Source organism: Caenorhabditis remanei, chromosome IV, assembly GCF_010183535.1.
Source record: "Caenorhabditis remanei strain PX506 chromosome IV, whole genome shotgun sequence".
Lineage (NCBI taxonomy): Eukaryota > Metazoa > Nematoda > Chromadorea > Rhabditida > Rhabditidae > Caenorhabditis > Caenorhabditis remanei.
Window position 1 is genome coordinate 4,054,010 of NC_071331.1, and position 12,472 is coordinate 4,066,481.

The following is a 12,472-nucleotide window of genomic DNA, read 5'->3' on the forward strand; positions in this document are numbered from 1 at the left end:
GGTTTCTGAAATTATCTTTGTTAATTTTTTATTTTCAGGGACGGTTCTATTACAGTAAACTAGCTTAGAAAAATAGAATGCAAAGGATGAATTATTAACAGTAGGTAAATTAGAAAAACTTATGTCATTCTCTTGGAAACATCTGTTGTGATTATGTATTCTTGTAAACATCTGTTGTGATTATGTATTCTTATATGGAGACGGTGAAACTGAAATTGTTATTTGAAAATATGGGTTTCTAAGAAAGAAACAATCCCACCCATCTCATTCCTATTGATATCAACTTATTGCAACAGATTTTTCCAGTTTCGAACTAGTTTCTTTCTTTCGTGGACCGAAATTGGAATGTTCCTTCTCTTCTCGCTGCATCTTATAGTTTGGTTTGTGGTGAATCCATTAATGTCACTGATAGCCCTCTCTCTGGATATGGAAGTGGTGAAATTGAAATTGCTTTCAAATTGTTTTCCGAAATTTTCATTGAGCGAATTTTCTGAATTCCGAATGTGTGTCTCGTCACATTATCTCTCCCATCTCATTTCCATTAATGCCACCTATTGAAGCATATTTTTTTCTGCCCCCTTTTCTTTTCTCTTCCCCGACATACAAAGGTGTTTTCTCTATTCGGAAAAGATAACAATCACGTCATGACCACCTAATAAACAAGGTCGTTATTTGCTCTCCTAGCCTAGCGAAACCGTCTCTTTTCCCCTCACACTCTTCAAAAACGGGCCACCTGTTTGAAGTGTTCCTTGATATCCGAATTGCCGCAAAAACACCTGACTGTCTCCAAGTTGTAAATGATTGTAAATTAGAGACACCCATCCATGAGACACGGTGTTTCTTTTGATGGTGGAGAAGTAGAATTGTTACAGATTTCATCCTCCCACATGAAACGGTTGAAATAATTTTTAATGAAAAATGAGTACAAAAATACCTTTCGTTACATTCGTTAGGTTCGTTCATTAGGTTTTCGTAACAGACAATTCTTGGTGTCTAATCTGAATTCTTTCCAGTTATACGTATCTGTTTTAAGTCACTCTGACTCGAATCAAGAAGAGGCTCCAATCATAATAATATCAATTCCATAATGAAATAATTAAACATGTCTGAAACCGAAACGGTATTGTTTGGGATGCGATCTTTTTTTAACACATGCTCCGTTCCGATGTTCATGTTCGTATACTCCAAGTGTGTCTCCCATTATAACTTGCGTAACTTCTTTGAAATCACCGCTTATTTGGGATAGGATAGACACGTTAGTTATATATTTCATCGGACCCCCAAAAATCAACAACGAACGTCTATTTGTCAGTAATCAAAAGCCTTAGCCAGAAATGATAAGATAGTCGTGAAGCTGAAGTTTTTCAAATTTACAGAATTCTCTGAAAACCTTGTTTGCGCTTTTATTTAAATTCAAGGGCAGCGCCACAATAAGACGTATCACATCATATAAAACGGTTGATGAAATAATGATTATCCGAAAGTTTTTCAGTTTTCTATTACCAGAACCATCTGGTTAGTCTGGTCACTAACTTATATATAACATTGGCGCATTAGACATCCGATTTCAACTCTTCTTTTATAAAAGTAGTAAAACAGTAGGCCATTGAGAAGTAATGAATCAACAATGATGTCTAACATAAAATGAATAAATGAAAAATATATTTTTACAGTATTGTACAACTAAATTGTTATTTTTTAACCATCCAGCTAGTTCGTTTTCATGTTTTCGCTGTTCTCTACTAACTAAAACATGCATTATTCGTATTTTCTTCTTGTAGAAACATGTAGTCTATTTCCACCAGAGATTCACGCAAGTCTTCCGTCTTGCGTATTTTGCCAATTGTCCGTCTTGATAGCACCGTCTGTATAATCGTAAATTGAATTCAAATTGTTTTCTAAAAGTTTGTTAGAAAACGGTACCTATCCAAGACAAAAATGCCTACGTTACTTAATTTTTCAGTTTCGGACTTGTTTTTTGTTAACAAAAAAGAAGTTTGAGAGTTTACTTCGCCATAAAATTTTTAATGATATTTTCAAGAATGTTTTCTGAACAGACACCTCTCATAGTTCTTTTGAAATATTATATTATACTTTTGAATATTCCCAACATGAAAGTGTTTTCTATATTCGGAAAAAGTAACAAACACATCATGATGACAGCCGATTATGCTTCTTTTGATGGGTTAAAATATAATAGTGTATCATAACCAGTTAAAATCGGTTACCTCTGGTTTTCTGTTAAAAACTGATTGCAGCCGAAAATGACTAATCAATATTCCAAAAACGTTTTTACTCTTCATAAGTTTCAGTAACAGTCATTTCTAATACTAAATTGAAAATTCTCTCTCCCTCTGTTGACAGTTGCCAGGTCCCCGATCCGGCCTCTGTCCCACTCCAAACTAAAATGCATTAATTGATTGGATAAATTATTCTAATTTATTCAATTATATTTATGTATTTTACTTTCTGTTATTAATTCCCTTTTTTCCTTGTTTTTCACTATTACTGTATTAAGAATTTATTCCTTTCTTACAGTTCAAATCGCCGCCAACTACGATGTCTGCGTCTCTACTACAGTTCAAGGCGCATGCCGTTTCCACCACGAGGAACTCCCACCACGACACACGGGAAACGACTGCCACAGTGGCTGACCGACATCTTCGCTGGCCTATAATTAATTACCCCTTTTAGAGTTGTTGTTTTTTACCACGAGAGAAGTGGGTTTTTACCGCGAATCCTTCTAGGAAGCGCTGGTATGAACTCGCTGAGAGCTCTTAGTAAGAAACCGCGAGGATTCTCTACAGAGAATTCCACCGCAGTAGCTTTCTAATCAGTTACCTCGTTCCCCCCATTATCTCTATGCTTTGATGTAAGAGCTCGATCAGTTAAAGGTTTTAATGCCGACACCTCGTGTCATGCTTTTCCCTTAATAAACTGGTTGTTGAATAAACCGCGTAACAGTACATCGGGTCCTGCCTTCCACTGAACCACCTGAATTGGCAGGAAACCACCGAGACGTGTGACACCCTCGACGGCTAATAACCGGCGGCCTTCTATCCTTAGAAGGGGTGGCCACATTTGGTGCATCAGACCGTGTTTCCGGTCTCGCGTAGGCGAAAAAATCAATTTATTGATTTTTTCTCCGACGCGAGCGAACCAGTCGGTTGCTCATCGGTTCTCAAAAAATTCTCGAATTTTTTGGGCCCTAAAAATCGTTAACTCGATTTTATGTACATTTTCGCTAGTTTTTTCTTGAGAAAATGGCGTGAATGGGTCGAAAACTGGGTTCTCCGCTCCTTTTTCGTAATTTTCGTCGCTTCTCGATTTGAATTTCGCGCCAATGAGGCAGCGTCCTTTAAATCGGGAGCAAACGCGCTCTAATGAGACGGACCGTTTTAGGCCCGAATTATTACCGCGAGCGGCGAAAAACAATTTTCTGTTCACTTTTCGGAGCGATTTCGTCCGATTTTTCGTGATTTTTCGCGGAAAATCCGATGGAACCCGCACGAAAAGGCGAATTTCGACCGCGAATATCCGATGTATCGGATTTTACCGCGAAAAATCGTTCTTTTTTCTCGAAAAATTCCTCTGGTTCGAGAATTCGAAATTTTTCGAAAATTTCTCGAGTGCTCGCCATTTTTTGGGATTTTTCGGCAAAATAGAATGATTTACATACCGAAAATCGCTATTTCTTGTAGCGAAAATGGGTAAAAAGCTCCAATTTTGAAGTTTTTCGAAAATTTCGAAATTTTTTGAGAATTTTATCATTTTTTCGCGAAGAAATATGGACCGCGGTGTATATTCGGATTCAGTGTGGCTTCTGGATGCGTTCGTTTCGCATTTTTTCCTCGTTTCGGTTCAGTTTTTGGACAATTTCGGACTTTCGAAATATTTCGAAAATTTTCGAAAATGCCAAAATCGATCGAAACCGGAAAAAATCGATACGATCTAATTCTGAGAAGCACTGCTTTGAGTCTGAAATGTCTCTAGTGGAAATCCACGCCGATTCGGAGCTCTGTAGTTTCGAAACCGCGAGGAAGTCCTAAAAAAAACCGGGGGCCCTTGGTAGCGCTGGCGCGGTCGGTTTTAAGGTATTTTTTCTTCGGGAACGATTCCTGAAAAATCGATAGCGCTGACGCTGCCTTGGGTCGGTGATCAGCTCGAAGTGTGGAGTCGGGGAAGCGGGGATTTCTATCCTCGCGGCTCGGATTTTGCGCTTCTTGAGTGATTACAGGCGTGCCCCCTTGTGTGAAGCCTCGCATGTCGAGTAGTTGTGGGTGTGCTCACGAGTACGGGCTAGCGGTTGCTCTTCGGAGCGACCGGGGCTCGCGAAGCTCTGTGTCAGTCCCTTAGTCTCCCCATGTGACCACCGGCACCTTCGGGTACTAACGGTCAGCCAGGAGACGGGGAAAGTCATATCTTCGCGAGAACAACTGTTCAGGTAGGGGTAAGCCGTCCCAGGCTGCATAGCCGGGGCCATGTGCTCAGAACAGTACTAGCAAGTGGTCGTGAAACACTTTAGGAGTTGACGCTCTCTCCTCGTCGGATGTTCTCGTGGTTCTCGCAGCAATGCTTGAGGATCGCTTGAGAGTAACCGGCAGTCGTTTGAGGATTGAGAGCACGACTTTACCACAATTATTTCCGACATGCTTGAGGGCTTCGTGTGTTGTAAGACGCTATTGGGTAGCGCGTAGATTCTTGTCGGTAGCATTTGCGATCGCTGCCGGGGCCAGAAGAAGTCGATTATCGATTTTCTTTCCGCTCCCGTAGCGAGCGCAATATGGAGAGATGAGTGATGGAGGTGCTGGGTCTCCGAAGTCCGCTCCTTCGCTTGGCGAAGGCGTCGGATTTTCGCAGATCCGCTAATCTATCAGTGTATTTCTTCTGGTGTTACTTATTGAGAATTTACCGCGCTTTCAGAGTAGTTGAGGAATAGAGATCGTAATCGATCGATAGTTCCGAGGGTCCGTAAATTTCGTTCTGAAACTGGTTGAGTTCCGGCTGAGGCCCTGATCTCGAAAGCAGTCTGCAATTTGTCAGTCACACTGCGAGTAGAGTCTCTCGGCGATCGAGCAGTTGGAAAACACGTGTTTCAGGGCGAGAGTTGGGGATATTCCGGAATTGTATGATCATTTTGAACTCTTGAACTCAAAAACTCACCGCGATCGCAGATACACGTTGTAATTTCACACTGTCTTCTGTAATGAAATGCTCTGCGTTCTGGGCTAATCGCTCATTCTCTTTGATCGTTGCATAACGTAATAGGAGGATGAACGAGGGGTTTTGACCGCGAGCACATTTGGTGTGAGTTGCTCCATAATTTGAGAGATTGGACGGTTCTCCGGTACCCGAATATTGTATCGATTCTTTTCGATATGGTATTCGAGTCCGCGATTGGAACTGACCTCGTATCTCTCGGAGAATGTGAGAAACGAAGCATCGAGTGGGCGCATTCCACATGGAACTGCACCTTTCGGAGCAGAAGACTGAGTTCGAGAGCTGGAGACTATTCTCTAGCGCTCGGGCGACAGGACATATTCAATAGCGTTTATGACGTGAACTGAAAGAGTCCACCCGGTTATTCCGACATTCCGGTAACATCCCCGGAGGTATGGCTACTGCTGTCTTACCTTTGGCGATTAACTCCCGAATTAATCGGAGCAGTCGGCTATGTTGTTCAGATTGTATGTTTTGTATTCCTTTTGTTGTATTCATATTTTGTATACAGGTTTCAGAGTACCGCGTGAGGAGGATGTCTTGCAGGCATCCTCTGGCCCCCGGAGCGTGGGTAACCGCGTAACGGGAGGATTCTAACAATGGAGTAGATACAGTGAGTCTCGTGATTCGGTGTTTCAGTAGCTTCATTCGAGGATTCTACTTCACTTGTGAAGGAGGATACTCGGGTAGAGAGTGCACTCGCATCCTCTGGCCCCCCGGAGCAATGGTATTCTTTGGAATCCCGTTGCTCCAGAGGACCAATACAGCAACTGGAATGTCCGAAACTCGATGAATCTCTTTGTCTACTCTTGTGTTATCATTCGGTACCGCGAGACTATCTTTACGAAATTTATAATCTGATTCAATATAGAACTCTGAGTATCTAATAACGACTTTGAGTGATTGAGTTGAGGAGATAGCGGGTCTATAAGAAGTCTCGGCTTACGAGATATCTCAGAACCCCGTGGTCGCCTCAGGTCGTGAATTCTTGGGAGCATTCTCCGTAGAAACTCGTTTCTATCAGCGCTGTCTTTCTCACCGCGGTTTCGTATCGTTATCCCGTCACGTCGCGTGGCTTTTGTGTACTGCCTTTTATACACATTAGTGACGAGAGTAACGAAAGAAACCGGAGTGAGATTTACCGCGAAGCTTGAATTCAGACTCGATTACTCCAATTCCGTTTAGAGAAAGAGCATAAACTACGCGGTGCAGTTGTTTTCTTCGTTGTGTTGGCAGTTGAGAGAGATCTTCGTGAGTAATTTCCGAGATGGGTATAGATCTGGCGAAGGGGGTGTCCGAAAGGACGCGTTTAGTAGTCATTGAGCATATCAGAAGGGTGAGGTTTTCGAGCTTCTTCGCTTCGTGACATCGACGAAATTATTCACGGAACTCTCAATTCTCTTAGAGGTCACGGAGGAATTCGGAAGTTCTGAATTTAGTACGTAGATCACACAAGACACGGAGTTTACAATTCATCGCAAGATCCGTCATGATCTTGAAGCCTCTAGTAAGTTTAGAGTATGGTGGCTTCGGCTACTGTATCTTTGCTTTTTCGCTTAGCTTTAGAATGGTTAAGTTTGGGTTGCGCCGAACTTTTCTCGTGTTGCTCTGATAGAGTGAATCTGAGAAGGTGACTCCTTCGAAAGAAGCGTTCTATTAATCTTCCAACATTCTGACCTTCGCGTTTTCGAATTCGCAGTATTTTCTCTTTTTTGAATCTTGTAGAGTCTGCCGTGCACGTTGTCGTTGTTGTTAGAACTCGTTTTCCTTCGAGATTCGCTGATCTAACCCTTGTTTTTTAAGTGACCTCGACGGAAACGATGGCTAACCGCGACGAGTCTTCTCGAAACTTTAGAATCGTGACAGCGCACCACGTTCACAGTAAGGCTAACCAGGATTCTAGGAGAGAAAATGCAGATGATGGTGTTTTAGATTTTGTCAGATCTGCTGATGGAACTCGTAGTTCACGCCCAGTCCCTCGAACGGTGGAGGCCACGGTCGACAGTCTTCTCGAGTCCATCGATAAGGCTACGTTGATCAGTGACCGACTCAACGACTTCATGAAGGATAACTCCATGGAAAAGATCGAGAACCGCGTCACTCAGAAAGTCCTTGCGCAGTTGAGACAAGAAAAAGGAGAGACCTCGTGCGCTATGAAGGAGTTTCGCATCTTGCGCGCCCGAATTGAATCGCAGAAGGTAACTAATTTTGTTCTAAATATCCCAACGTCAAACCCCGATGTTGCAGAAATTTGCGAAATTCTACGAGAAGGTTTCTATTGGCATCCAGAAGGGAGAGGTCAGCACCGCGGAAGTCGATACTGGCATCGACTTATTCGATGCCATGTTAACCATGGAAGCAGATTCGGAGTCTTCAAGAGATTCGAAAGAAGCCTCTGACGGCGAGCCAAGCTCCCCGTACGAAGTTTCGGTCGCATTGCTCGAAGAGCCGTATGTTAGACCACGTGATGGAGCCCAGCCAGAAGACTTTCTCGGCTATACGCTCAATTACGAGACCTAATCATACGAACCCGTATCTTCCTTTCATACAACGACTTCTACCGCGTGTTATATCTCTCTCTTCTAATACCTCTGACCTACACCTCGCTGCAACATCTTCACTTCATCGGACTACAATCTAGGATCATCTTCTATCCGTTAATTTTTGTTGTTTGTGTTTACTCTTTAGTAAATATGTTCTGATATAATGAGCCAATTCCCGCGAACTCGTGTTTTTTGTGTTATTGCATATTTTCTTATGGTTTAACTGGTACCTACCAGACATACTTAAAATTTTCGGATTTTAGATATCTTTAGAAATCTCCAACGTTCGGACGTTCGAGTCAAAATGAGTTCGAATCCACAAGAATATGTTGCTCCTGGAACGAAGGAATCTTGCGATTTCGACAGCAGTGAGCACAACTTCAAATGTGAGACCACGAATTCAACGACTATGACCACGGTGTGCAGAGTGGATCGTTCGCGCAGCAGTTCAGGAAACTCTATTGCCAGTTCAGAAGGCAATAGAGTGAGTTCTTTTGCCAGCCTCTAAGAGTCCCCGGACTTTAAATTGTTGTATTTTGTGGATTCCGCGACAAATTGGTTCATAATGTGAACGTATGACCGAATTTTCATAAGAAAAAGAAAGCTCGTATTTTTGATCTATTTTGTCTAATTTGTTGCTGAATTCACGAAGTATGACAGCTAACTACTAATGTTCATTTGGTTATATAGTCATTTCGGTGGATGAATTATAAATATCGAGAGTTGGGAAGGAAGCGCACTTCATTCTAAACTCTTCACGAGCCAGCAGGCAGCTGATGCTTTATGCATGTTACTAGATACAATCTCGGTGTAGTCGTTTTTAATGAGCTAGCTCATTACGCACCTGAGGTCGATCAAGTTCCTCGTCGATTGTATGGTTTAGATCCAAAGAGATGAAGTTTTAGTCAAGTCGTTAACCATGAGTCCCGTTTTTGGACCGGGAATCGTGGTTAGCGAGAATAGTAGATAGGTAGCACCCCCGTGACTTCTTTCAGTTATGGTGAAAAGGGTTTCATTTTTTCAGGTATAGCTGCCGATGCTCCAGCGACTCGTCATCGCTCGGGACGAGTTCATTTTGGGATTCGTCGAAAGATGTCACAAATCGTTGTTCCTTTGTTAATTTTGATATGAATTATGACCGCGAAATGTTTTATTATGTGTTCAGTAATCTTGAAGTTGTCTATAACAAATTCTGTATTTCTGTTCTGCTCGCTTTACATGAGAAGACATTTCCCGGTAATATTCATTTCAGATTCCGATGCTTCTACAGTATCCGTGTAACCGCGTTCGAACTATGGAAGATGATACTCAGGATCCTCAGAATGAAACCGAAATTCTAGCTCTTCAGAGTAATAATTTTAAGAGTGTCTACCTGTGGATAATGTTATCTTCTTTCAGTGGTTCGAACCCTTGATCAAACGAATCGTATTCTGAGGGAACTGTTGGCTAGTACCCATGACATCGAGCAGAGAGTCTCTCTTGTGCCGCGTCTGGTTGATCGAGTAACACTTCTGTCCAACGAACTGCGAGAGTTTGAAACCGCGTCAACACGGGTTAGCTTGAAGTAGCTAACAATTCAACTAACGATGCCTCTAGTTTCAGCTTCCAATGATCCGTCAGCCGACAGATATTGCCGTTCAAGCGTATGAGTTTGTGATTCACAACCGCGTCTGGTCGACCTGGGTGCTCATTGATGTCCATGAAGACGAAGACCGCGCTATTAGAGCATTTGAGTTGAATGGAGAGTTCTTTCTTCGTAAAACTCCTCAAAACCTTGGGATCGTCGTTCCTGAGAACGTAAGTCCCGAGGGTTTGTGGCTCCTTTACCACGACGCAATTCTGAATTGTGCCGGGGAAGAGTTACCGCGTCCTCGTGTCTATGGATGTCGAATGAGTCACATGCAGTTGGTTCGTCCCCACGCCTTCGTTTGTGGATGCTTGCCCTCGTTTGTAGCCCTGGAGACTCACGACCACGTTGGAAGCTGTCAAATCCGAAAAGTCGCTCAAAAAGCGCTGCTGGGGTTCAATCACGAGCTTCAACTGAATTCAATTGAAGATATCTCGTCACTCAAATGGCCGACCGCGTGAATCCGAGGATGTGTCTGTAACATCATTGTTGTCTGATTAATAAAATGTTATTGTTGATATACATATGTACGCTTATGACTTGTATTAATATGGTTCCGTACCTTATTATATATCTCATTCTAGTTTTAATTTGGCTAATCCAATTTAGAATTCAGAGTTAGCTGTACAACGTGCTACCAACACAACATCGTAAAAATGTCCGATAGCAATATCCCAGAAGACGCCCTTCTCGGTAACACTCCGACCGCGGAAATGCCTTTGAACATCTCGGATGACGAGGAAAAACGTCTCCTCGACGAAGTTCATGGTACTGTGATCAGACATTGAGTGGCGGTGAATGAAAAATTGTTTTTAGAGTCTCCACCTATCTCTTCTCCGGTCATCGTCATCTCGACAGACGTTGTCAACCACGAGAAAAACGATACACCGAATGGTTAGTTCATTCCCACTGTTCACTTGTACGCTATCCTTACTCTTTCTTCAGTCAACCAATCGGTCATTCCGCAATGTTCGCCAGTGATCCCTTCGGAGTTGACTACGAACAAAGTCGAATCGAACGGTGGGGAAAAGCCGAAGGACACAATCCTTCCGACGAAGACATCTCATGTCGACATGGACGGCCCATTATCGCGTCCCGCCTCGGGGCCGATAGCACTGGTGCCAGGATTGTTTACCTCCACTTCGAGCATTTCCGACATGGAAAGAGTTCACAATACTGCGGACAGCGAACTGCTGAAGAAAATCTTGATCAATCAAAATTTTATCATGGAAGAGATCAGGGAGATGAAGGCAAATTTCGTTCACCGCGAGGATATCCCAACATTCGTTAGCCACACGGATTTTGATCAATTTGTACGAAATACGACGGATCTCATCGATTCTCCGTGCTCGCGAGAGGAGTGGCTCCATTTAGTAAAGCTGGTACAACCCCTTTCGTCTCTTGGCGGTTCCGCTGAAACAGTCGGAGGAGCAAATTCAACGCTTCGTGAACTCCTTCTAAATCAACGCCGCCTCTCAAAAGTCGTCTCACAACTGCAAAAAGATGTCGAGATGAAGAATGAGATCTTCAGCGCAACCATGTCCAAATTCGACACAACTTCTAACGACATCAAAGTGTTATACACCTCTCTCAGAGCTTATATAGCCATGAAAGTCTCAGAATTGGAGAAGGAGAGCCGATTGAAGAGTTTGGTAGCTCAATTGGATAAGGTTTCTCGTACCCAATCTGAGCTCAACTCGACTCTTGCTCCGCGACTCTTGAACAATGATCAAGACGACCGCGTTTACAATGAGACAATCGGCTCCCTCGAAGGAATTGAGAGAAGCGTTAGGCAAATAGAGAAGGAGCAACACCGCGATCGAGAGAATTTGCGAATCGAAAACATGCGTCGTCAAGTATGTTCAAAATTTTCAAAACCACGTGTATATTCTTTGTGTTCAGAAAGCGTTAACCTGCTTGTTCTGCTCGGGAGAACACTTTTCGCATCAATGTCACAAGTATCAAACCCCGGACTCGAGAGCGGAGTCGTTCCGGATTCAGAATCGTTGTTTGAAGTGCGCGAAAGTTGGATGCAAGGGAATGATGGGAGAATGTCGTTTATACGACCGTCTGTGCCATCAATGTTCTCAGCTTCCAAAGGAGCAGCGCCTGCATCACCAGGAACTATGCCCGAGGACTGGACACAAGAAGCTTCGTGCTCCCGAATCCCAGAACCGCGTAGTTCCTGACTTGACGGCAGCGCCCACCGCACAACCACCAGCAGCTAGAGAGTCTGGAGCCGGAACATCAGCTCAGAGAACCAAGGATGATCACTCTGGTGTCAACGAAGAGCCAAAGGAACTCCAAAGAGCTCGCAAGAGAACGTCTACCGCGTCTTCGTCTCACGAGCAAGAATCTGGTCCGGCCAAAAAGCATCGACGCAGAGGTCGCCGTGGGGGAAACAAGAAGATCACCGCGCCCCAATCCGGAAAGATGGATGGAGATAACTCCACCACGGATTAATTGTTTCGTCTCCTGTCACATTCTTTGTTTTAATTTATTACCTTCTGTAATAATACCTGTTGATTTACGAAATTTGTTAATAAGTGCTGGTGTCTTGAGTGTCAACTCATAATTATCTTGTCTTCTTCCGTTTCAGATTTGGGATGCGTGAGCATCTTCTGGTTTATGTTTCAGATCCCTTTCAGATTCTAAAAATCTCCTTCTTTCGACAAATTCCTTTTCTATTTTCGAAATTCCTTATTGGAGATTTTGTCTCAGAACAATTTTGGCCATTGGCGTTACAAAAACCTGAACTTTCTGAAGTCCAAACACATACTGAATATGGCTAACCAAGGGTCTAGTGCTGACGTATCACGATACCGAGCTTTCCCTTCTTCTGTTTTTACGAATAGAACGAGAAACTTCATACTCTTATTGATTCTCGGATCAATAGAGGCTAAAAGGAACATCATCCGTCTCTATGACTTCGAGTCTGAGTTAAATGATAATGGTTTTCATACCGCGCACTAGATTGAGATCTTGTAAGAATTTTTTACATAAGTTCAGTTTGGTGTTATGGGTAGAAGTTAGCAGGCAGCTAACACCGCGTCACGTTCCATACGCTTACGAGCAAGTGAAG

The 12,472-nt window shown here is 43.1% G+C and overlaps 2 protein-coding genes across 2 annotated transcripts; both read left to right on the forward strand.

Annotated features, from left to right (window-relative positions):
- Nucleotides 1-7,040: 7,040 nt before the first annotated feature.
- Nucleotides 7,041-7,740, forward strand: GCK72_012390 (uncharacterized protein; the record flags this gene model as incomplete). The annotated part of the gene is made up of 2 exons (XM_003100167.2): nucleotides 7,041-7,418; nucleotides 7,468-7,740. The coding sequence occupies 2 exons, from the start codon at nucleotides 7,041-7,043 to the stop codon at nucleotides 7,738-7,740; spliced, it is 651 nt and encodes a 216-aa protein (XP_003100215.2).
- Nucleotides 7,741-7,926: 186 nt separating this feature from the next.
- GCK72_012391 (uncharacterized protein) lies at nucleotides 7,927-8,271 on the forward strand (the record flags this gene model as incomplete). Its single annotated transcript, XM_053729075.1, has 2 exons — nucleotides 7,927-7,948; nucleotides 8,027-8,271. The coding sequence occupies 2 exons, from the start codon at nucleotides 7,927-7,929 to the stop codon at nucleotides 8,269-8,271; spliced, it is 267 nt and encodes an 88-aa protein (XP_053583847.1).
- Between the last annotated feature and the right edge of the window lie 4,201 nt (nucleotides 8,272-12,472).